The sequence below is a fragment of the Piliocolobus tephrosceles genome, chromosome 16, assembly GCF_002776525.5.
Source record: "Piliocolobus tephrosceles isolate RC106 chromosome 16, ASM277652v3, whole genome shotgun sequence".
NCBI classification, from domain to species: domain Eukaryota; kingdom Metazoa; phylum Chordata; class Mammalia; order Primates; family Cercopithecidae; genus Piliocolobus; species Piliocolobus tephrosceles.
The window spans coordinates 26895975-26922381 of NC_045449.1; the positions used below are offsets into that span (position 1 = coordinate 26895975).

General features: G+C 38.3%; 1 protein-coding gene and 1 pseudogene across 5 annotated transcripts in view; one reads left to right on the forward strand and one right to left on the reverse strand.

The window, feature by feature from the left end:
• RHOT1 (ras homolog family member T1) overlaps window positions 1–19205 on the forward strand; it is an 81969-nt gene extending 62764 nt beyond the window's left edge. The window contains exons 17-21 of one of the 5 annotated variants that reach the window (XM_023182840.1): window positions 433–552; window positions 1568–1770; window positions 2820–2915; window positions 4584–4706; window positions 18101–19205. In XM_023182840.1, coding sequence (XP_023038608.1) covers window positions 433–552; window positions 1568–1770; window positions 2820–2915; window positions 4584–4706; window positions 18101–18218 — 660 coding nt within the window. In that variant the 3' untranslated portion in view covers window positions 18219–19205. Of the gene's footprint in view, window positions 1–432; window positions 553–1567; window positions 1771–2819; window positions 2916–4583; window positions 4707–6211; window positions 7164–18100 lie in introns of those variants that run through there. The other 4 variants (XM_023182842.1, XM_023182843.1, XM_023182841.1 and 1 more) reach the window with 4 other exon arrangements.
• Window positions 19206–21837: 2632 nt separating this feature from the next.
• On the reverse strand, window positions 21838–22180 carry LOC111520268 (annotated as a pseudogene).
• Between the last annotated feature and the right edge of the window lie 4227 nt (window positions 22181–26407).

The window sequence follows — 26407 nt, forward strand, 5'->3', positions numbered from 1 at the left end:
GCCTGCTGCCACACATTAGTCACTCACTAATACTAGCTGCCATAGAATCTTTTTTTTTTTTCTTTTTTTTGAGACAGGGTTTCACTTCTGTCACCCAGGCTGGAGTGCAGTGGCACGATCTTGGCTCACTGTAACCTCTGCTTTCCAGGCTCAAGCGATTCTCCTGCCTTAGCCTCCCCAGTAGCTGGGACTATAGGCACATATCAGTGTGCTTGGCTAAGCTTCCACAGAATCTTAATCACCATTTTTAGTCTACAGAAACAGAAGATACTTATTTGTCTATACTTTCTACTTTTAAAAATGGCCTGAAAAGTTATGTTTAACCAGTACTTTTAAAGTTAGGAAGTCCAGGGGAGGAAGTAATAAGCAATCATGACTTAATATGTCAATATTATGATACTTATATATTTCATTGTCTTTTTCTTTTACAAGTTGCATGATATCTCAGAATCGGAATTTCTAACTGAAGCTGAGATCATTTGTGATGTTGTGTGCCTGGTATATGATGTCAGCAATCCCAAATCCTTTGAATACTGTGCCAGGATTTTTAAGGTTTGTTGCTCCTATAGACTATGACTAAATGTAACTTCATGTGGAGTTTTTATGGAATTGCAGTGTGGTATTTCTTAACCACAAAAATGCAACAAAATCAGGTGTGGAGCTTTTTAAAAATACATACATCTTTACCCTATCCCTAAAGGTTCTGGTTTTGTTCTAAAGTGGTAGAGTCTCAGACCTATATATTTCTAAAAGTTTTCTACATGTGATTCTGAGGTGCTTCTTGATTGAGAACTTTTGCGTTAATGCAAAGTCTTCCTGGCTGTTAAAGTTACATATGTCTGCCTTCTCTCTGATGAAAAAAAAAGAGTAGTACGTATGGATTATACATTGCCAAATATACCAAGAATAACAGCCAGAGGAAAGGAATAAACCTGAAGCTTAGAAAGTCTATCAGTCACTTAGAGATTATGAAATAGCAAAAAACTGGAAATAACCAAGATGGCTGACAATGGACGATGATTTACTGAAGTAAGATAAAATAATCTAGTGTAATATTAGACAATATTTAAAAAATAAATTAAAAACAATAAATGGAAAATTAAAAATGGTTTTGAATTCTGAAGAATATGGAGGACACAATATTACATTTTTAAGTGATTATGTCCAGCATGACTGCAACTATACAAACACCATATAAATGCACGTGCTCAAGGACTAGAGGTGATATGAAAAAATGAAAGTAGTTTTTATAGAAGAATTTAGGTGGATTTCTTTATATTTCAAAATATGTGTGTTTAATGTGTGTTTTTAATTACATATTTTTTAAAATTGTAGTCTAAAGAATCAGTATAGGTCTGTTTTGTCATCAGCATTGGAAAAGTGGTCTGGGTCTTATTTATTATATGAGATTTACCTAGACCACTGCCAATCTTTGCCTTTTGGTTCATTTTTTCGCTTTGAAACTACTGTTGCTTTGCCTTTCTGGAGGAAATGTGTGGTTCACATTTAATTAAATAGTAATTTTTGAACTTATTATCAGATTTTGATTTCATTTTTTATTCCATAGCAACACTTTATGGACAGCAGAATACCTTGCTTAATCGTAGCTGCAAAGTCAGACCTGCATGAAGTTAAACAAGAATATAGTATTTCACCTACTGATTTCTGCAGGAAACACAAAATGCCTCCACCACAAGCCTTCACTTGCAATACTGCTGATGCCCCCAGTAAGGATATCTTTGTTAAATTGACAACAATGGCCATGTATCCGTAAGTACTTGCTCTGTCTTCGTTTTCATGTTGCATGGTTCATAACATTGCATGCCATTATTAGCCATGAAGGGAATATCTTTGTCACATAGGAATTGTTCAGCAACAGAAAGATACTTTGTAATGAGAAGGTACAAATTTGAGTAAATGCAAGTTTGGTTTGAATGCCGCAATAAAATGATATAAACAATACTTCTGGCAATATTTGTATATTTTTGAGCAAGCTCTAACTATCTTAATAGGATAGTACAATGAAGCACAACGCCCTACCCAGCATTAAAAAATAGTTTTGCTGGAATAAAATGGGGTTGGCATCATGTTGTTTTATGCTTATAAAGCATTTTCATATGAACAAAGTTTATTTTTACATTTTTCTGTTATTGACCTTAGGTATATGAAGTTTTCTAAAATCTTTTATTAATTTATGTTGAAATTATGGGTATGCTTGAGTTCAGGATATGTCTTTTTTAAGTGCCGTAAAGAGTAGTTGTAATTGGAATTTCTACTCTATAAATGTTTTACATTAAGTGTTATGAGCCACAAATTTCATGTACATTTATTATATATCTATACATGCATATGCACAAGCACATAACTGTGGTCATCTCTGTAGTTTACTAACTGCCTTAAAATTGCATGGTTCTTAATGGCATTTCCCTCAAGTAGTGTGTTTGTATAATTTCTGTTTTGTAACAAAATAGTTTTTCAGGCAGTGCGTTTCTCAGGACTTTATAGCTTATTCTACTTATTCTTATGTTAGTCTCTAAATTATTTTTCTTCTTATGAAAACTGTAGTGTAAAATAGAGTAATAATCAAACATTGCTATAAACCAAGACTGACATTTTTCAAAAAGGTGTTGATTTGTACAGATTTTTAAAGTCAGAGTTAACTTTACTGCTATTTTATTACCTAATACTTTTTTTAGATGCAACAAACCCTTGAATTTCTATTTGTATTCGAAGACAAGTCATTCCTATTATTATAGAATAACCAAAACCTTATTTATGTTTTACCTTTGCTTTAAAACTCTCATGTATGTTATCTACAGAGAGGATCATTACAGAGACAGACTCTCCCGAGACATGGGCCACACTGATAGAATAGAGAATTTGAGAAAAATCTGGGTCTTTCTAAAAACTACTTTGTAAGTTACTTTTTCTTTATGACTTCTGTGGGATTTTGTTGATATTTTCTTAGAGAATAACCAAATCTCCTTTCTTGCCATAATTAACATTTAGTAATTATGTAGAAACGCACTGCTTGGTCAGGCTTGCTGCCTAACTGTATATTACGTTGTCTTCCTTACTACATAAATGTACTTCTTTAATCTTGTAGTTACAGTAACTGCAACTGTGTTTTTACATCTGCATTTTTAAAACATTTTATTGTAATTCTGTGTGTGTGTGTGTGTTATATGATAAATGTACATACATGGACCACTTGTTTATACGGTTAATCCCAAACTACTTCTCATGAAGCATCTGCCTGTTGCTAAGCATACTTTGCATCTCTCCTTTTTGGTGGGTGGAGCCTTGTGTATGTTAAAGAATCAGATTTGATTTATAAAATAACAGATGGATTCCAGTATGACAGCTGGCAGTGACTTAGTAGCAGTGATTTGTTCATCGTCACAAGTCAAAAAAAAAAAAAGAAAAAGGAATGTCTTGAGCCTATAACAATTTTTTTTTAAATTAATTCTTGTTTTTCTTCATGTTGGGAATTAGGCATTATTGGAATGCTGCTAATCGCCACAACCATGCCACCGTGTGCTGTGGTCTCATCAGATCTCACAAGCTAAGCCAAGTCAGATTGGGCCAGTCCTTTGACTGAGACGCCTATAAAAAAACGTTCAGGTGTTACAGGAATTGATGTCATTGATTCATCAGGTGGTGCTCTTCTGAGTGGGTTCTGAGCCAGTACCTCTTCATGGGTGGTGTGATGGCTTTGTATGAATGAGTGGCTCTGACTACTGAACAATCATTGGAGACCCCCTACTTTGGTAGTTAGAGCTGAGGTGAAATGGGTTGTCCCCTGTGCCTGCACCAACTAGTACAACTCTACTCAACCAGAAAGGAGTCAGAAAGCCTCCCTAAATTTCATATCTAATTTCAATTGGATCCATTGTTGATTTTTACATCCTTACCCAGAGTTTCATACTGTCATATTTAGCTGCTGTGTTTGGGTAGCAGATGAAATCAACCCTATATTTTATTTGAGTAGAAATTTGTAAAGCACCTTGATTTAGTTCCTTTGAGAGCCAGGGTGCTTGATGAAGTAAAGACGTTGTTGTTCACATCTTCTCAGGGTTGAATATACTTGTCTTTTGACTCATTTGTGTATTTATCATTCTTCTCCTTCCTGGTTTTCAGGCATGTGTGTATGCTGAGGGAGGAGGAGGAGGGAATGGTTATTTAAACGCCAGCAAACTTTGTCCTTTTGGTGGGTGCTTATGGCTTACTCAGTTTTTCTTTTTATTAATTTAGACAAGGGTGCCATCTATTGCTGTGCATATTTATTCCACAAAAATCCATGTGATAATAATTCCATCCCCCCTCCAAAAAAAGCAAAAGTGTCAGCTAATTTTCCCTAGATTTTCTACAGGGAGGGAGGAGGAAGCTATTACTGTTTATTGTGTTTTTGGTAAATGTGGAATTCTGCACAACTTTGGCATGCCCCACACTGTCCTTTTCCTTTCTACAAAGAGTGTTGCTTATGCCTAAGTCTTTTTTTTTTTTTTCAAGTTGGCACACCCTGACTTGTGCCATATTTGTAAGTAAGAACTCAACTCCTGTCCTTCTGTGTGTTTTCGCAGCCATGCCCGGTTACGCTGTATGTGCACCTGCAACAGGTGTACATTTTGCATCTGTCAGAACTTCCTCAACTCAGACTTGCTGCAATCTGTAAAGAACAAAATCTTCACTGCAATTCTTAACAGGTTCTTAACTTTATTTACTGGGTACCAGGCATTCTATTAAAATACAAAAGAAAAAAGCGGATAACTATTTATTATACAGATACTCACTACAAAGACAAGCTGACTGATGCCCAACTAACTTCCACTAAAATTCTCACTGTGATGACAATGTTTAATTTTGAAAGCATCCTTAATAATGTTTTTAAATTAATAGATATATTTAGAGGACTGTAAAATAAGATTTTGGATGATTTTTTTCATAAGGAAGATAAATTATCTTTCCTATTAAAAGATAATATGTATAGGGAAATTAAAATCTTTTGGCTGTGAGTTATAGAAATAATAGAAATAGATTAGGACTTTTGTAGTAAAGAAAAGACACATTGATCCTAAATGAAAGATATTATATTATACTGTACTCAGCTTACATTGAAATAATATATCTCATTAAAACCATAGTAATGTGAACAGTATTTTGGGTTTGAAAAAATATTCTATTCTTGAAACCATTTATAATTATAATCTACTTTTAAGCACCTGGAGTGTTTATTTGAAAGAACATGGTTTCTAGACATGAGGATAATAACCAACTTTAAGAACTCAAAGGAATATGGAAAAGAGGAAAAGATCTGTGGTACTGGTTTTTTAGGTCTTTATAATTGAACCAAAAGCATGAAGTAATCCTATAAAGTAATACACTTTTAAGAAAGAAAGAGAAAAAAAAAGGATGCATATATTCCCTCAAAGCAATAACCTTGGAAGGTTGTATTCTTATTCTGATCATGCTACCTTTGTTCAAAACAGTTTTACATTTTTTGAGCATTTAAGAGCTAAATACTAATTTGTACCTGATGTCATATTTGTATGCATTAGGTTTTTGAAATCATTTAAAAGTCATTGGGAGCTGGGCTGGAATAAGATGGATGATCAAGCTAAATATTCAATTTTGGTTAGAAATGGGTCAGTTATTTGGCTCACCATTCGGACACTCACTGAGGGCTAGACTTTATATCAAATGACCGTAGTTTGTATCCACCAGCAATATAGTGGATGTGCCTGTGAAACAGTGAGTTTATTTCTTCTATGAATCAGAAACTGATTTTGAAGGCATTCTAAGAGTTTCAGTGATGTTTCGAGCACTAGCAGCTCTGGAATAAGAATGCAACCATCTCAGGTGACTGCTTTGAAGGGATCACACCACGCTCATTTGGTGGCAAAGTTCTGCTTCTGTGCTTCAGCACCTTGTAAAGTAGTAACATAGACAGATTCTCTCATGATGACTGACAGAAAATGCAAGGCTAGTTCAAACCAAACAACACTCAGGTGCTCCAGTTTTGGGAATCGTTAAGTTGGAAGAGATTCTGGAATTCATCTGGCCTAACCTCCTGTTAGAATGCCTTCCTGCAAGCCTTCCTGAGAGAGTGCTGTTTATCTGCTGATGGCTTGCCTCATTGGAAAGCGTTTTTGCTTTTGCTTTTATTATTTTTTTTTAACTAAATGTTTTCCCTATAACTTTCTCTCTTTAGTTTTAGTTCTGCCCTTTAGAACAACATACGACTATTCTACTCCCTCTTCAACATAGCAATCCTTCAGGCATTTGAAGACGGCCATCATGTCTCCCCTAATTTTCTCTTCTCCAGGTAGAACATCCCCATTTCTTTCAGCCTTTTCTTAAATTAGATGGTTTAGTGAACTCATCATTCCTGGTTGTCTTCATCTGAAAGCCCCTTAGGTTTTCACAGTACCTCTTAAAAGGTGCCACCAAGAATAGAAAGCAGTGTTGCAGTTGTAGTGTGACTAGTCCAGAACAGTGGGCAGCTGTGTTTCACAATTAGGACAGCATCTGTCTAGGGCATGAATTAACTTTTTGGCAGTCCCATCCCACTGTTGACATATATTATCTTGGGGTTAATTAAAGTCAGATGTTTTTCATATGAAGAGACAGATGTCCCCTCCTTTCTAATTGTGTATTTGGCATTTTTTAGTTGATGCTTTAAATCTAAATGCAGATACATACATATCTCTATTAAATGTCATATTCTTCTTTTTGATCCATTTGTTCTAGTTCAATCATTTCAAACATTATTTCTGCCATTTGTCCCATTATATATCTCTCTAAGCATTGTGCTATTTGCAAATTTGGTAGATATGTACTGTCTTTCAAGTTACTGATAAAAAAAAATGATGTTGAATACCCAGAGGTTGGAAAGAGGGAGAGTACTAAACTGAGCAAGCCGTATAGTATAATGACAGGTTCAAAATTCTTGGGAAAGGATTTTTCAGTCAATGAAAAATATGTTATTATCCAGCCCACATTTTATCTTCCTGTCTTATCAGATATTTCATGAAGGATTTTTCTAAAATCAGTATATAATTTCTTCCATATTCCTCTGATCTACCAATATCATAATTTTATCTAATTAGCAAGCAACATCTATTTGATATCTTATTTTGGTGGACTCACCTTGGTTCCCCATAATTGCTGATCACAAACCACCTTTTTTTTTTTTTTTTTTTACCTATTCTAGAAACTCTTGATTGTCCATAATTACAGATTGATTCATCGTCTGTGTCCCTGGTGACAATTTTATTCCTAGATTGGTTTAGTTAGCTTTCAAATAAAATTGGTTTAGTTAGCTTTCAAATGAAATAGGATAGATGTGCATTAAATGAATACAATTGCGCATAGTAAATTATATAGTGACCCTCAAAGAGAAATCAGTAAGTTTTGGTCATACCTGTTTATAAACTGGTAGTAATTTAATGGTAATGTCAGCACACATCCTGACATCTGGTAATCAAGAATGGAAAGAATGAAAACAACAAGTAGAGGATCCAGTGTACTTTTCAAACAGCTCCTTCCTTATCCCCGTTAGTATTTCAATTATTTAAGAGAAGTACAGTGGAATTTTAGGGGCTGCATACTGGAGTTTCTTCTACTTTATGAAAGGTAAGTAAGATAGGTAGGTGGGGGCCAAAAACTCAGTGCCCACAGGTCTTGGATGGATAATGTAAAAGAATGAAGGTGGCCAAGTATAAGAAACAAGGAGAGGTGGGAACTGTGACAGGCACTGTCTAAAAGAGGCAGCCACCACTCAGCTCTGGCCATTTGTTGTTGTACAGGTCTGGTGTTGCCAGATTTTCTGGTTTTACAAGAGACTGGAAATCAAGGCTTTGGTGTGAAATTTCCTGATATTTAGAGATTAGCAATTAATTAACAAATTTTTAAAGTACTAATCAGAGCAAAGCATGTTTATAGTCCACCAGCTTGCAACCTCAGTCTTAAGGTATGGCCTAGTTGTGAAAATGGAGGCCCAGGAAAAGGACGCCTACAGAATGAAAATGTCTCTGGTCCCATCACCACCACCACCATTTTACTCCTTTCCCATGAAAAACTGGAAAAAGTTATTGGGTGGTGGGATGAGAATGGAACCACTTTTCCCTGTTAACTTCCCAGGTTTTGGCAGCTGTTATTAGTTGATCACTATTGGTTTCCTGTGTTAGACATATCCTAATGTTAAGCACAAAAAAGACTGATTAAGTAAAAGTCGTTTAAAATTTTTTCATTGTAGTTTATTCATAGGGAGGGTTCTCACCTACCACTAGGTCCAAAGTCTTTGTTTTTAGATATCAGAACTACCATGCTTTTAGTGTTTGATTTAGAATTGTAAAAGAGCAGTTCTAAAAGGCTTGTCTTTTGTTGTTGTTGTTGTTTGTTTGTTTGTTTTTTGAGATGGAGTCTCACTCTGCCACCCAGGCTGGAGTGCAGTGGCATGATCTCAGCTCACTGCAACCTCCACCTCCCAGGTTCAAGTGATTCTTGTGCCTCAGCCTCCTGAGTAGCTGGGACCACAGGCATGTGCCACCTTGCCCGGCTAACTTTTGTATTTTTAGTTTCGCCATGTTTCAAACTGGTCTCAAACTCCTGACCTCAGGTGATCTGCCCGCCTCAGCCTCCCAAAGTGCTGGAATTACAGGTGTGAGCCACCTCGCCCAGCTGTCATTTTTATTTAAGTAAAAAGTTTCATTGAATGTCTGCAAAGAATTAAATTAGTAGACAAGTATTGGTCTCAAATCAGCAATTGTTTTAGTGTGCTTGTAAAAATTTTGGTTACTGAAATACAGATTGCTACCAGATATGATACATGTTTGATTGAGGCCACTTTCTCTTATTACCCTACTCTCTCCTAACCCCACCTTGATTTGGTTTATTCATTCAGAGTACTTAATTTAAGTACCTGCTTTGAATAGGAATCTGCTGTGAACTGGGACAAAATTTGAAAATGAAGAAGATATGGAACCTGCTTTTATGCATCTTTCTAAATATTATGTCTCTAAGAAAAACATTTTTAAACTTTGCTTATATTTTCAGTGATGTTAGTCCTTCATGCTAAAAAGAAAAGTGCTGTATAACCTGATAATGAATTTAGGCAGTTTCAAGAGGTTAATTTCTGCAAGTGTTTTTCCTTTTATGAGAAAAAAAAAATTGTCTTTTTTCTTGAACTTATTTACTAACATTATATACTTTAAATATAGAAATAATAAAAAATTTATTTCCAATTTAATTGAATGTATATTGACTTTGACATGTGAGAGTAGTGTTAAACACACATCTATCTCACATGTAATCTTTCTCTTGGTAATTATGATCTCACTCTTAGATCTGGATAGGTTTATGTTTTCCTTTAGACTAATTTATGAATAACTAGAATTATTTGAATTTAAATACATTTGGAGGATGATTAACATGTGGTCAGATGATTTTAATCTTTGGGACTGCTTTCATTTCAAGTAGTATAAATTACATTACTGGAGAAAAAGATCTTTTGAATATATTTTAAATTTTAAATATCTTTGAAATTTGAAAGTGATTATATATAGATGAGCTTGATTGTTGGTTTGAACTACCCAGGATTTTTATTTATTAAGTATTTATTACTCTGATTTCAGAACACTCCTGCTTTGCATGAGAATGTTTCTAGATTGTAGTGTGTCGTGAACTTGAATTTGTTCTTTTTTTTAGATGTTTGTTTTCATTTGTTTGTTGTGTCACTTAGTAATTTTTTAATACTCTCAATCTCCTTCCCAGCTAGGTTTTTGTATATAATCCCACCACTTCCTCTAACCTGTTATTTAATCAAATATTGTTTATTTTACAGTTTGTTATTTGGGCGTGATTTCCTTTGTGCATATTTTGGTTTTAGGATTTCTTTCATTCTGTTTTATTATTTGCATTAGCCATATACATTGTTGGTTTGTGCTACTTCTTAAGTTCAGTGGCAGCATTAGAGTTTGACAACCAAGCGCATAGTTCACACTGAGTATTTACAGAGGCCCAAAAGCGTGATGGACAGCATACCTATTGCATTTTTTACCCTATTTATAATGTATTTTTAGATTAAATATATGTGTGACATTTAAGCCATTCATTAATGACTTACTTCATTCACCCATATTGCTTTAATAATCACCCAAGTTCTTCCTTTATGTAGCGTGAATTCATTACTTAATATAGGAGTCCTTTGTTGAAGAAAGGATTTTATTATTGTCAGACAAAAATGAACTGCTTTTTCATAGGATTGCCTTATGAGGAGGATAGGTTTCTAAAAATCTTAATGTTGTTAAATGTTGGAAATCTAAGAGTCCTTGGAATATTATGTTATAGTAAAATATTTTATCCAAGGAAGTCCTGCGTTAGTTTCTTATGAAACTTATTTATTCCCTTGTATGAAGGTCCTTATAAGATTGTTTGTGAATTTGTATATATAGTTATATATTTAAAGTTATACAAGAGTTTAATAGATTTCATTAAGTAAGCTGCTGCTGCTTATAATTTTTAAATTTTTTGTCATTTGGTTAATATATTAAAGGACATGACAAGGTGAAGTTTGTCTTATCTAATCTTTAAGTATCACTAGTTAACATATAGATATTGGAGCATTTCCTTTGTATTCATGATCATCTGTAAATTCAGATTCTTCTAATGCTTGGTGAAGCATTTCTTGACATTAGTGCACACCTGTGTCCTTTCCCAAAGTGTGTTACTATTTAGGCATGCTCAGTTAACAGCTTGCTTATGGTTTGTGTTGAAGCTGCTAGACACTGTATATTGATTCCTTAACCTCTTTTATCCTATTAAATATTTATCCTAATAAATATTTATCCTAATAAATATCCTATTGAAATATTTTATGCCTATTGGCTCAGTTAGGAGAATTGTCCTTATTAAAATTGTTATTAGCTATAGTGGCATTATTATTAAAAGTAGATATAGAAAATATGGCCAGGCACTGTGGCTCATGCCTGTAATCCCAGCACTTTGGGAGGCCAAGGAGGGCAGATCATGAGGTCAAGAGATTGAGACCATCCTGGCCAACATGGTGAAACCCCGTCTCTACTAAAAATACAAAAATTAGCTGGGCGTGGTGGTGCGCACCTGTAGTCCCAGCTACTCAGGAGGCTAAGGCAGGAGAATTGCTTGAACCCAGGAGGCAGAGGTTGCAGTGAGCTGAGATCGCACCACTGCATTCCAACCTGGTGACAGAGCAAAGACTCCATCTCAAAAAAAGAAAGAAAGAAAGAAAATACTTCACCAGATTGAAATGTGGAGAAATAAAAGCAGAGAGTTCAGAAGACTTTTTTTTTTTAATTTCTAATATTTTATTTTATTTTTTTAAATTTTATTATTTTATTTTATTTTATGATAGAGTCTGACTTTGTTGCCCAGGCTGGAGTGCAGTGGCCCTATCTCAGCTCACTGCAACCCCCACCTCCCAGGTTCAAGCGATTCTCCTGCCTCAGCTCCCAAGTAGCTGGGATTACAGGTATGCACCACCACACCTGGCTAATTTTTTGTATTTTTAGTAGAGACGGGTTTCACCATGTTGGCCAGGCTGATCTTGAACTCCTGACCTCAAGTGATCTGGCTTCTTCTGCCTCCCAAATGCTGAGATTACAGGCATGGGCCACCATGCCCGGCCTCAGAAGACTTTTTTTTTAAGTGGAATATTTGAAAATAGAAAAGGGCCAAGTGCAGTGGCTCATGCTTCTAATCCCAGCACTTTGGGAGGTCAAGGCAGGAGGATCACTTGAGCTCAGGAGTTCGGGGCCAGCCTGGGTCACAAAGTGAGATCCTGTCTCTACAAAAAGTAAAAAAAAAAAAAAAAAAAAAAAGCCATAGTCCCAGCTATATAGGAGGTTGAGGTGAGAGGTTTGCTTGAGTCCAGGAGGTCAAGGCTGTAGTGAGCTGTGTTTGTGCCACTGTACTCTAGCCTGGGTGACACAATGAGATTCTGTCTGGAAAAAAAAAAATAGAGCTGGGCACAGTGTTTTACACTCATAATTTCAGCACTTTCGGAGATCGAGGCAGTAGGATTATGTGAACCCAGGAGTTCCAGACCAGCCTGGGCAACAAAGTTGTATTAAGACCCCCATCTCTACAAAAAATCATAAATTAGCCAGGTGTGGTAGCATGCTTTTGGGGTCCCAGCTACATGGGAGGCTAAGGCAGGAGGATCATCTGAGCCCAGGAGGTTGAGGCTGCAGTGAGCTGTGTTCATGCCACTGCATTCCAGCCTGAATAAGAGTGAGACCCTGTCTTTAAATAAATAAATAAAGACAGAAAAATTTACTGTAGTTTGGTGACCTCAGTGTAGTTTCCAACTTGAGATACGTAATTACAAATAAGAAAAAGCTAAATATGATATCTCTGTGCCCTGGTAACTTTAGATACACTCGCATTACAGTTATGTTGGTTGTTTTAGAGTATTATCTTTAAAATCTATACTTGAGATATATATATATACATATATATATATATATATATATATATATATATATATATATGGATAGAGTTGTAAAATTAGAAGACCATTCACATTAGTGCATTTGTACATCTCTTAGTTGTATTTTGGAAAGAATAAGATGGTGAGATGAGAGGAGTGAAAAATAGGAAATACAAATACATTTCTGAGAAATTGTGGGGAAGACTGATAAAAATGACTCTCTGGAGCTCCTCTGAGTAAAGTCTCTCAGTTTTGCTTCCTTTGAGTATTTTCTACTGAACTTTTCTTTTCATCTGCATAGCAGCTTACAGTCTAAGACAAGGTTAATTGATATCTGGGTAACAATTTCTGAATTCTTACCCTTCCTCTGTGTTGCCCAGGCTGGTCTTGAACTCCTGGCCTCAAGCAGTCCTCCAACTTCAGCCCCCCAAAGATCTGGGATTACAGTGTGAGCCTCTGTGCCCAGCCAGTTCATGTTTTTATATTCACCTTAAGTTGCAGAATTAATTAAAAGTATTTTGTATGCCCTTGCACTAAAGATACTCAGTGCAAAGGTACATAGGAATTTTGGCCAGTCTGCATATGCCTCGTGTGACTGTTCACACAGTTATTCATTTAACTCTTTATTACCTGAATTTTTGCAACATTTTCTTGTCTCTGCATTATTAAGTAGCGGCCTTAATAAAACCCAAGTCCAGATGTGTTGGTTGGCTCCTACACCTATGTCAAGGAGAACTTAACGTCTGACATATTTATGGGCCTTCAGCACTTCTAAGCCAGAAAGCCAACATCCCAGACACAGTAATTTTCACCTAAGAACTTGAAAGCTCTAACAAACTGTGAATGATTAGTCAGGGTTATATTCAACACTTAGTCATTATTTCTAATGTTGTAAAAAGACATACTGCTTAACTAAATGATCTTATTCCACATAGAGTAGGAAAGTTTGGTGATTTTGATGTATCAGTAGGTTCGAAAAAACCCTTTATACATAGACACACATACACGTTTTTGACCTTGTAACATTTAATTCTGGGAAGTCTATCTTAACGAAAACATCCTAAATATGGAGAAAAATTTTATGTAGAAAGATAGTCTTTTTTTTGTAGCCACAAATAAATGGAGATAGCCAGGTTGGGCATGGTGGCTTATGCCTGTAATCCCAGCACTTTGGGAGGCTGAGGCCAGGAGTTCAAGACTAGCCTGTGCAACATAGCAAGACCCCATCTCTACAAGAAAAATGAAAATTATCCAGGCATGATGGCATACACCTGTAGTCCCAGCTACTTATGTGGCTGAAGCAGGAAGATCACTTGAGCTCAGCAGTTCAAGGCTGCAGTGAGCTAGGATTGTACCACTGCACTGTCCAGCCTGGGTGACACAGCAAGACGCTGTCTCTGAAAAGTAAAATAATAAAACAAAAGGAGATAGCCAGCAATAGGATAATAGAATATAATCCAGCTATTTAGAATGTTTCCGTAATTGATGAAGAAGTCCATACCTTATAACAAGTGTGAAAAAGATAAAGAATTATACACACACTGTGTTTGCAGCTGTGTAAAAAATACATAGAAAAAGTCTAAAAGGGGCTAGTCACAGTGGCTCACACCTGTAATCCCAGCACTTTGGGAGGCTGAGGCAGGCAGATCACTTGAGGTCAGGAGTTTGAGACCAGCCTGGTCAACATGGTGAAAAGCCATCTCTACTAAAAATACCAAAAATTAGCTGGGCATGGTGGTGCACACCTGTAATCCCAGCTACTCAGGAGCCTGAGGCACAAGAATGACTTGAAGCCGGGAGGTGGAGGTTGCAGTGAGCTGAGATTGTGAGACTCTGTCTCAAAAAAAAAAAAAAAAAAAAGTCTGAAAGGAAATACCTGACATTTTAATTTGTTGCCTTGGGTAATTTTTTCTTACTTTGCCTTATTTTCTAATGAGTGTATATTAACTTTTTTTATCTTTGAAAATAAACTTTAGAAAGAAAGAAAACTATGCAATAAGATACTATAAGTTATTCTAAGATGGTATTTTCTGTAAGTCATTTTGAAGAATTATGCTTTTGAATTGTGGAAGAACTGTTTCTGCTTAAGTTTAGAAATGAGCCAGAAGCAGCTGGGCATGGTGGCTCACGCCTGTAATCTCAGCCCTTTGGGAAGCCAAGGTGGGTGGATCACCTGAGGTCGGGAGATTGTGACCATCATAGCCAACATGGTGAAACCCTGTCTCTACTAAAAATACAAAAATTATCTGGGCGTGGTGGCATGCACCTGTAGTCCCAGCTACTCGGAAGGCTGGGGCAGGAGAATCACTTGAACCTGGGAGGCGGAGGTTGCAGTGAGCTGAGATCACACCACTGCACTCCAGCCTAGTGACAGAGTGAGAATTCATCTGTCTCCAAAAAAATATAAATAAATAAATAAATGAGCCAGAAGCTTTATGAAACTGTTACTTGCCTCTGTTTGAGAACTGAAAGGACAAACATGAATTAGTTTTTGATACTTTTGGAATACATGTGAGACCACACTATTCTCTGTTGAAATGGTATCAGTTAAGCCATGATAAGTGTGCCCTCCATTTTAAATGCTCTCTCTTTTATAAATAGAACCTGGTAGTGCAGCCTTTAAATGCAGGTGGTAAAGGTGTAAAATAGTTCTGTAAGTAACTTTCCATGTCTAAAAGTGTCTTAAACAGCTACTGTAACATTGATGGAGCCATTGAAATATATTTTATAAGGTAATAGTTACCTTAAGTTTTAAACTAACTGTATCTTGAACATGTATCTATATTAATCTTGAAATGCAAAAGAAAACTAAGCAATAAGATCAGTCAGAATATATTATTTCATGTATCTTAAAACACAGGGGAGACCAGCCTGTAGTTCCAGCAGTTAGAGAGGCCAAGGTGGAAGGATTGCTTGAGCTCAGGAGTTCAAGACCAGCCTGGACAACATAGTGAGACTTCATCTCTATAAGCAAACAAACAGAAAACCACAGGGAGCTCTGTGAAACAGATATCCATATTTGAAGACTATTTATGAGTAATCATTTTGATTGATTTCAGTATGATTATAGCTAGCTTAAATCCTAATTCTTTTTTCCTCCTAAGTTAAAAAATGAATGTAAAAATTTAAAAATAAAATTTAAAAAATCCGTCAGTGCAGATGCGTGATAATCACAGGGAGACCAAAGATGAAGAGAAACCTCTAATGCACCTTTAGCCTGTGATCTGACTTTAAATTCTATACATCTGCATTGACTTGGAGTTGTAAACTTTTGTTACTCTTGTCATAGATCCATGGTGGTCTATGAGTTTGGGATGTTGGACTCAATTTTTTCACAGATATATATTTGTAGTTTTTGATAATCCAAAGTTATAATCATCTGTAAACTTCATGACTAATAGTCGTTAACCTCATTTCTGATGAATACTTACGGTTACTACATGTTGTCAGGTACTGCTTATGGTATTGGTTTAGAGGACTTGGTATTTCAGATGTACCAAGACCAGACTCATAGGGATGTTTAGAGAATATATATAACAGCTTTAGGTTTCCTTGTCTGGGGTGGGTGTGTGTGTGTTTGTTAAGAGAGTACATACAGATAGATTTTTTTTTAAGTTTGGCAATTTGCTGTAGAATACATTTATTTTAAATATAGAAAACATGAGATCCATCATATAGTGTGGCAACTCAATTTATGTGTGGGATGCATAATTGAGAGATGTTATTTTGAGTCCCCTTTTTTGTGAGCTCTGCTGTGAACTGCAAACTGTATGCATGTATATAAAAGGTTAAGAGCCCGGGTAGCTGAGTGGGGTGCCATGCTGTTAGCAGACGACGAAGGCAGTATTACTCACCAGGTGCACGCTGTCAGCTCTGTAGAAGATTCCATCTTCATGGAGTCATCTCAAGGTCTACTTTTTCTTGAAGCCAGGTATGGGTTGGTCTCGTTGGAATTTTTCCAACTTGAAAAACCTAAGCATTTTCTTCTCTGACTTTTTTTTTAATAAAACACTGCCTGTTGGAAAAACTAACTTGCAAGCTGGAATGAATCTGTGATATCACTTTGCTTTGTAAGAAATAATTATGTGAGGAGTGATTTTTTTAAAAATAGAAACTGGTGAGGGTGAGAATTGGAGTGTTGGGTCTTGCTTCGTTGTGGTGTTAAGCATGGAGCACTCTAGCTTGTGTTGTAGACTTTTGTCCTAGGGATGTACAGACTCTATTTTGTGATAACTAATCTCTTCACTTTGACTATTACTGAGGCAAAGTAGTTTTGTGCAGTTTGAATTCTTGGCTCTTAACTCTTTTGCATATGTCAGTACCTTGGTCTTTTAATGATATCTGACTTTTGCTTCAAATCTGTTTAACTTAGTTATAAAATAATCTAAACTAGACAGTCTCTCTAAGCTCTTAATTTTGTAAGTTTTCTTTTCTTTCTTTTTTTTTTGAGATGGAGTCTCACTTTGTCACCTAGGCTAGAGTGCAGTGGCATCATGTCGGCTCACTGCAACCTCTGTCTCCTAGGTTCAAGCAATTTTCCTGCCTCAGCCTCCCAAGTAGCTGGGATTACAGGCACCCACCACCATGCCCGGCTAATTTTTATATTTTTAGTACAGACAGGGTTTCACCATGTTGGCCAGGCCGGCCTCGAACTCCTGACTTCAGGTGATCCACCCGTCTTGGCCTCCCAGAGTGCTGGGATTACAGGCATGAGCCACTGCACCCGGCCAATTTTTTAAGTTTTCTACATCATCTCAATTGTGTTCACTTAGTAACTAAGACTTCAGTGACATTTAAATAAAATGTTCTGACCTTTTCTTTAGAGCTTTATCCTCTTCATGGTAAGCTGTCATACTTGAGACTCTTGAGGGTACTTACTAAGCATGCTCACAACTCAGTTTGTGGTACAGGCTGTCCCTTGTCATGCATACTATGGCTTCCTTTATGTCATTGCCTTTCAATCCATCACGTTACATTATGTCCGTTAGTTGGTACCATTATCACTGCCTGTCTGACTAACACCAGGGATTGTTTTTTTTTCTCTTTAATTAGCAGTAACCAAATTAATGCAAACTGATAAATCTTCCCCTCCCCCTTTCGGATTTTTTGGGGGCGTTTTTTGTAAATTTTTATGAGGCTGTGTTTCCAAAGTTGACTTTAATCATTTCTCTTAGAAAAGTATTGTCACTTGTCACTTAACTGCTTACAAAATAGCTTTCAGTTCCTGGGGATAGGAGATTGCACATTATTTAACCATGAATATGATCCTCAAAATTGTGGGAACACCGCCTTAATTTTCATTTTGAAGGACCATGATGGTATTATAAAATGCTAGATTGATTTGTCTAACTTCTTTATTTCCCATGTGAAAAAAACGTTTACAAATTTGGATGTCTACTCCCACAAAGTAGCTAATTGTCTTTATTAGTGTCTACATTATGTCATTTTCTTAAAGTAATGATTAAGTAATTATATACATGGCTATATTGATCAATGTTTTTGATAAACATTACTGTATGCAATTAGCTTGACAAGTGTACTAATACTTACCTAAAAGTAGACTGCTAAATAACTGGTATAGGTTTTCATACTAATCATGTTTTAAGTAATAATTATATTTTCTGACTACAGGCACGTGACACAAGCTGACCTCAAGAGCTCCACGTTTTGGCTTCGAGCAAGTTTTGGTGCTACTGTTTTTGCAGTTTTGGGCTTTGCTATGTACAAAGCATTACTGAAACAGCGATGATATAAAAAGAAATACTGGCCCTACCAAAAACAAATACTTTTATGTACATTCTGAATGCTTTAAGTTCTGCTAGAAATATTGAGATATTTATACATGCAGAGTTACTTTATTAATATTTGTAATTCATGCATAAGAGTATTTTAATGATAGTTATAACTGCAGTATTGGCTAGCATATGGAAAGAAAACAGCTAACAGCCAAACTAAAATGGCTAAATTCCAGAGGCCAAAAGGGAATATTTTGTAAATATATGTACATATTCAGGTAAGATATGGTCTCCCAAGCTGAGTTCTAGAAATGGTGTTTCTAGACATTTCTAAATGGTATTGTTAGTGCTCACTTGGCTCACTCTCCTAGGTTTAAGTTAGCCCAGAGATTGTATTTACTCATGGATCACTTTATTTATTTCACATTTACTCAGAATGATCCTTTGGGTTCTGTAAGGACATGAGGCACAATTTGCCATTCTCTCTCCGTTTTTAAAAACATAAGCAGTGTCAGCTTACCCACATGACTTTTTTTCAGTCAGTTGTGGTAGGCCAGCCTTGAAGCCATCGCACAGTCTAGAAAATTTGTAGCTGAGTGTGCAGCTCACCTTTAAGGGTGAAGTAAGGTAAAAGCAACTAGTAGAGACGTTATCTATGTGATTATGTTGCTTCTTTTGTCAGTATGTTGAATTTTATAGCCCTTTCAATGAAATGGAAAAAAAAATTTGTATATTACCAATGTTTTTAGTTTAAATAAAGAGTCACCCTTACTACTGTTGAATTTCCTCCCAAGTGTAAATCATTCTATAATGGCTGTGTCTATTATAGTCTATTACAGTAACTGCATGTGTCACCAAGTGTTCTATATCAGGCTAGGATAACCTAGAGGCAGTAATTTTTTAAATGATAAATCTAATGAATATAAACTCTCATGATAAACCTATTTTTTCCATCATCAGCCTTTTCAAGTATTTAAATAAATAACTGCTGTGTACTGTGATCTTGAGTTCTTTTGTCTTCTGAAGTATTTCTGTACAGATGTGAGTGAAGTCCTCTGGTTTCTGTCTCTCATATTGAGAATTATTTGTATAAAAGGAATACTCAGTCAGGAGTGGTGGCTCAGTCGTGTAATCCCGGCACTTTGGGAGGCCGAGGTGGGTGGATCACCTGAGATCAGGAGTTCAAGACCAGCCTGACCAACATGGTGAAAACCTGTCTCTACTAAATACAAAAAATTAGCTGGGCGTGGTGGCGCATGCCTGTAATCCCAGCTACTTGGGAGGCTGAGGCAGGAGATCGTTTGAACTTGGGAGGTGTAGATTGCGGTGAGCTGAGATCGCGCCATTGCACTCCAGCCTGGGCAACAAGAGTGAAACTACATTTCAAAAAAAAAAAAAAAAAATGCTGAGTCAGTCGTGATGCCTCATGCCTGTAATCCCAGCACTTTGGGAGGCTGAGGCAGGCAGATCACTTGAGGTCAGGAGTTCAAGACCAGCCTGGCCAACACGGCAAAAACCCGTCTCCATGAACAATACAATAAATTGGCCAGGTGTGGTGGCGCATGCCTGTAATCTCAGCTACTCGAGAGGCTGAGGCAGGAGAATTGCTTGAACCCAGGAGGCAGAGGTTGCAGTCAACCGAGATCATACCACTACACTCTGCCTGGGCAACAGAGCAAGACTTCATCTCAAAAAAAAAAAAAAAAAAAAAAAAATCATTAGGAAAACAGTCAAGTACGACGTATATATGTAAGAGGATATTTATTTAAAAGTTGTAGAGAAGTCTATTCTGGTAAAAGGCCAATTGTTTTCCCCTTCACATAGCTAATTAATGTGGTTTCTACTATTGTTTGCATGTTTATTTTCTCCTTTAACATGACTTTTCCCCTTTGCCGTTCTGAGGGACATTTTCTTACAAGATCACACCTCTTGAGCAGCTAGTAACAGTATCACTTACTAGCTTGCAAAATAACATAGACACTTCTTTTTTTTTTTTTTTTTTTTTTTTTTTTAATAAGACAAGGTCTCACTCTGTTGCTCGGGCTGGAGTGCAGTGGCACGATCATAGCTGACCGCATCCTTGAACTCCTGGGCTCTAGCAGTCCTCCCATCTCAGCCTCCCAAAGTGCTGGGATTATAGGTGTGAGCCCCCACACCTGGCCTGACTCCTCATTTTTATTATTTTCTGAGAATTTCCCACTTACCAAATTTATGTTAGTTGTATAGTTTGCAATGACAGTTAATTTTTTCCAAGCTCTTTTCTAATTTGTCTGAAATACTGCTTTAAATGCTTTATAGGTTGTTGCGTTTGTGAGAAGCAGAGGAAAGAAGCTAGCTTACCAAGAGTTAATGAGTGGTGTCTTTATATATTTAGATACTCTCTCTCCATCTTTTCATTTGGGGAACTTACATTTCTTTGGTTCAAAAGAAGGGAGGGAGCAGCTGCCCTATCTTGCGCTTGCTCTGGACACACTCCCTTGCTAAGCTAGCCCCTTTCCTCGCTTGTCAATCACTCCAGGTGGGGTGGATTAGTAGAGGGAATGCTCACTGTTTTCTCATCTTTAACCTACAGACACATAGCGGTTTTTTCTTTCTTTTTGGGACAGAGTCTTGCTCTGTTGCCAGGGCTGGAATGCAGGAGCGTAATCACAGCTCACTGCAACCTTGACCTTGTGCGCTCAAGTGATCCACCCTCCTCAGCCTCCAAGTAGGTGGGACTGCAGACATGTGCCACCACACCTGGCAAATTTTTTAAAAATTTTTTTAGTAGAGATGAGGTCTCACTCTGTTGCACAGGCTGGTCTCAAACTCCAGAGCTCAAGTGATCCTTCTGCCTCAGCCTCCCAAAGTGCTGGGATTATAGGTATGAACCACCAGACCTGGCCTATTTTTCTTCATTTTGCATCTACTTTAGAGACTAGTGAATGTGAGAAAATAATGTGAACACAAGAAAAAGCTTCTTCTGGCTTTTACAGTTTGCTCAGGAGATGCAAGCTTTAAGAATACTAAGGAGAAATGAAGAAAATAGGAACTTGAGAGTCAAAAGGAGATCTTTCACTTTATACCAGTTGCATTGTCTTTTTCTTTTTTCTTTTGAGACAGAGTCTTGCTCTGTCACCCAGGCTAGAGTGCAGTGGCACGATCATGGCTCACTGCAACCTCAGCCTCCCTAGTAGCTGGGACTACAGGCGCCCACCACCATGCCCGGCTAATTTTTTTTTTATTTTTTGAGACAGTCTTGCTCTGTTACCCATAGGCTGGGGTGCAGTGGCACAATCTTGGCTCCCTGAAACCTCCGCCTCCCAAGTTCCAGCAATTCTCCTGCCTCAGCCACCCGAGGAGCTGGGATTACAGGCACGCACCACCACGCCTGGCGGATTTTTGTATTTTTAGTAGAGACGGGGTTTCGCCATGTTGGCTAGGCTGGTCTTGAACTTCTGACTTCAGATGATCCACCGACTTCGGCCTCCCAAAGTGCTGGGATCACAGGTGTGAGCCACCGTGCCCGGCTAATTTTTTTTTTTTTTAATTTTTAGTAGAGATGGGGTTTCACCATGTTGGCCAGGCTGGTCTCAAACTCCTGACCTCAAGTGATCTGCCTGCCTCAGCTTCCCAAAGCATTGTCTTTTATTTTTATTTTTTTCCAACATCTAAGTCTTTATTAAGGTGAGCTTGTACAAACAAGCATCTATCCCAGTGTGGGGGTGAGGATGGGAGAGGAGAGTGAGGCAGTAGGAAGAAGAGCATTCTCATTTTTTGATAATAAAGCTCCAGGTTCATCCCATCGTGGTTTTTCATCGTCCCTCAGAGACACATCGTCCTTAAAAATCATGTACCACTTCTTCAGGACAATCTTGTTCCAACGGGTGCCAGTTTAGGCTGTAATCGGCTTCTTAAGGTCCCCAGTGGTATTATCCGTGTTGCATTTAGCGTGGACCTTCTTCCCCAGATGGTCGTTGCAAGCAACCTCCATCATCCTAGCTGGAGCTCGAATCGCCTCGAACCTGTCGACGCCACTAGCTCCTCAGCATTGTATTTCAAATGGACAATTCTGAGGCCGTTTACTACAGTGTCTTAATGAATAATAAGGCAGTTGTGTGAAGAAACATTGCTTTGAAGGTTTGTAGTCCTAGCATGATGTAGTAACTTAGCCTTATTTAGTATATCGGGATCTGTTGCTTCTTGCTATTCATGTCTTTCGCTTTCATATTTGACCAAAAAATGAGCAATTTCCTGCATTGTTGGCACTGATAATGCTACGGTAGGAGTGGGCTCTGATGTTAGGAATTTGGGGAGCACATGACCATTCTGAAATGGCCTATGAAAGTGGTAGGACTTTGGGTATCAGTGCATATATGCACATCACCTGCCAGGGGAAGGCATCAAAGAAGAAATACACTAATGAGGCCGGGCACAGTGGCTCATGCCTGTAATCCCAGCACTTTGGGAGGCCAAGGCAGGCAGATCATTTGAGATCAGGAGTTTCAGACCAGCCTGACCAACATGGTGAAACACCATCTCTAAAAAAAAAAAAAAAAAAAAAACCGGGTGTGGTAGCACACGCCTGTAATCTCAGCTACCCAGCGGGCTGAGGCAGGAGAATCACTTGAACTCAGGAGGTGGAGGTTGCAGTGAGCTGAGATCACGCCACAGCTCTCCAGCCTGGGCAACAGAACGAGACCCCATCTCAAAAAAACAAAAAAAAAGAACTATACTGATGAGGCAGTCTTGAATGAAATGAGAACTTTCCCAATCTGTGAAGGCAGATGAGTAATGAAGAGAGGGAAACAGAGGTAAGTGCCTGACCTCTGTGGTAGAGCATAAATCTTTCCTAAACAGGCCCTCAAAATGCAACTTGGGTTGGCTTTTTTTTTTTTTTTTTTTTTTTGCCCATCATTGGCTGTTAGGTTAGCTTTGATGTCCCTTTTGTCTGAATTGCGCTAGTAAAAGTCAGTACAAAGATGCCTTTAAAATATGTGTGCAAATCCTAAAAATAAGTGTGTGTGATCTAGTTCCATTAACATGTTTGACTTCATACTTTAATACTTCTTATTTTTTATTTATTTTTTTAACCAACATACCAGATTCCTGAATCATACTTTCGCAGTCCACGTGTTTTTAGGAAACCGATTTGGGACTAGGTACTTTTTGAGAAGTACCACATGTCAAGATGCTAAATTTAATGTTCACAGTATGAGAATGATCCATGCAGGCAGCTTGACCTTTCCAATGCCTTTATCACCAGATTCACAGTCCAATAACACACTAATTTAAACCCCTAAGGTTACACGTAATTCATGTCTTTTTAACTCTTTTTATCAAAAGCCACTGTCAGTGAAAGCAAGTGTCTGTTAACCTGCCTGGCCCTCAGCTCTGTGGAAGTCTGACCTGTGACTATCACAGCTGTATATCTTAGGTTTCTCTAGTGCATCTCAGTTTCATAAAATATCCTCTTGCTCCCATGGCACTCAGACTTGTCAGACCATTTGTCCCAGATATTTTGGGTTCAGAAAGTATCTTACCCAGAAGGTAAGATTTTATTTTATTTGAGACAGTCTCACAATGGCACCACTCGGCTCACTGAAACCTCTGCCTCCCGGCTTCATGTGATTCTCCCGCCTCAGCCTCCTGAGTAGCCGGGATGCTAGGCGATGTGCCACCATGCCCAGCTAATTTTTGTTACCACGTCCGGCCAATTTTATCTTCTTTAGCATAGATAGTTGCAGAGGTCGAATGGTGAAATCGAGAGATTGTTAGTCCTTCTGGGTTTGAAAGCTGAATGTCAGCTGTGTACACACAAGGAGGAATTGCCATTATTATTTTTATACATTGAAAATTCCAAATTCCACAAGAACAGTGTTTCTCTTTCAGCATTTTCCTATTTATAGTTTATATACAAGTTTTTTTTTTATTTTTTTTGAGACAGAGTTTTGCTCTTGTTGCCCAGGCTGGAGTGCAATGGCATGATCTTGGCTCACTGCAACCTCTGCCTCCCAGGTTCAAACGATTCTCCTGCCTCAGCCTCCCGAGTAGCTGGGATTACAGGCGCCTGCCACCATGCTCAGCTAATTTTTGTATTTTTAGTAGAGGTGGGGTTTCACCATGTTGGCCAGGCTGGTCTCGAACTCCTGACCTCAGGTGATCTGCCACCTCAGCCTCTCAAAGTGCTGGGATTGATTACAGGCAGGAGCTATCATGCCCAGCCCATATAAATGTATTATAATCAACCCTTAGGAGTTTTATTAGGATAACATGAATGTATATGCTGCAGTTTAAGTTACAAGTCGCAAACTTTTTCTGCAAAGGGCCAGATTGGAAGTATTTGAGACTTTCACAACTACTTAATTCTGTTGTAGCATGAAAACAGTCATAGACAATATATAAGCAAATGAATGACTTCGTTCTAATGAAACTTCATTTATGGACACAGAGATGTGAGTTTTGTGTCATTTTTATGTACCAGAAAATATTCTTATTTTGATTTTCTTTTTTCTTTTTTTTTTGAGACGGAGTCTTGCTCTGTCGCCCAGGCTGGAGTGCAGTGGCCGGATCTCAGCTCACTGCAAGCTCCGCCTCCCGGGTTCCCGCCATTCTCCTGCCTCAGCCTCCCAAGTAGCTGGGACTACAGGCGCCTGCCACCACGCCCGGCTAGCTTTTTTTTGTATTTTTTAGTAGAGACAGGGTTTCACCGTGTTAGCCAGGATGGTCTCGATCTCCTGACCTCGTGATCCACCCGTCTCGGCCTCCCAAAGTGCTGGGATTACAGGCTTGAGCCACCGTGCCCGGCCTGATTTTCTTAACCATCTAAAAATGTGGAAACTAGCCAGGCGCAGTGGCTCACACCTGTAATCCCAGCACTTTGGGAGGCCGAGGCGGGCACCTGAAGTCAAGAGTTTGAGACCAGCCGGTACAACGTGGTGAAACCCCTTCTTTACTAAAAATACAAAAATTAGCCAGACATGGTGGTGCATGCCTGTAATCCCAGCTACTCGGGAGCCTGAGGCAGGAGAATCGCTTGACTCCAGGAGGCGGAGGTTGCACTTAGCCGAGATTACACCACTGCACTCCAGCCTGGGTGACAGAGCAAGACTCCCTCTCAACAACAACAGCAACAAAAAAGTGGAAACCATTCATGTGCTGTACAGAAACTGACAGCCAGATTTGATAAACACCCCCTGTAACTGATGAAAATATAGTAGTAAATGAACAGCAGCATTTACTAATGATTAAAAAAAAATTACCTGATTGTTTTGGAATGTGAAAAGGTTCAATATTAGGAAGAACTTAAAAATACTGTAGTCATGTTTTGTTTGTGTGAAAACTAAGAGTGGATGTAGGAGTGTTTGACTTTTTTCACTTTTACTGATCATATTGCTCATAAGAGCACGGTGCGCCGGCCAACGTGGGGTTAACCTCAAAGAGCAGTTTGAGGCTTAGAAGGTAAAGGCAACATCGGTTCCACTTCTCCTGAGGACTCACGTGGAACTATTCTTTTGGCACTGTATCCATGCTTGTTTTCAGTTGTCCAGTTGTGTAACTGGCATACATGGAAAGTAAAGGAATCCCATGAGAATGGTTAGTTTGAACTCTAGTTATCTGGGGAATTTACCCCCTTGTGTGCATGAACATGTGATCATCCTTCTTATTTCTTTAAATTTTAAAGCCAAAATTTCAGAGCTTAAATAGCTTACATAGTATAAAGGTCATCCGTCCAACTCCATACTTTCATAGCATACAGGGAGCGCAAAAAGGCGAGAAGTGATGGCCGGGCGCGGTGGCTCAAACCTGTAATCCCAGCACTTTGGGAGGCCGAGGCGGGCAGATCGCGAGGTCAGGAGATTGAGACCATCCTGGCTAACAAAGTGAAATCACGTCCCTACTAAAAATACAAAAAATTGCCGGGCGCGGTGGCTCAAGCCTGTAATCCCAGCACTTTGGGAGGCCGAGATGGGCGGATCACGAGGTCAGGAGATCGAGACCATCCTGGCTAACACGGTGAAACCCCGTCTCTACTAAAAATACAAAAAACTAGCCGGGCGAGGTGGCGGGCGCCTGTAGTCCCAGCTACTCCGGAGGCTGAGGCAGGAGAATGGCGTAAACCCGGGAGGCGGAGCTTGCAGTGAGCTGAGATCCGGCCACCGCACTCCAGCCTGGGTGACAGAGCAAGACTCCGCCTCAAAAAAAAAAAAAAAAAAAAAAAAAA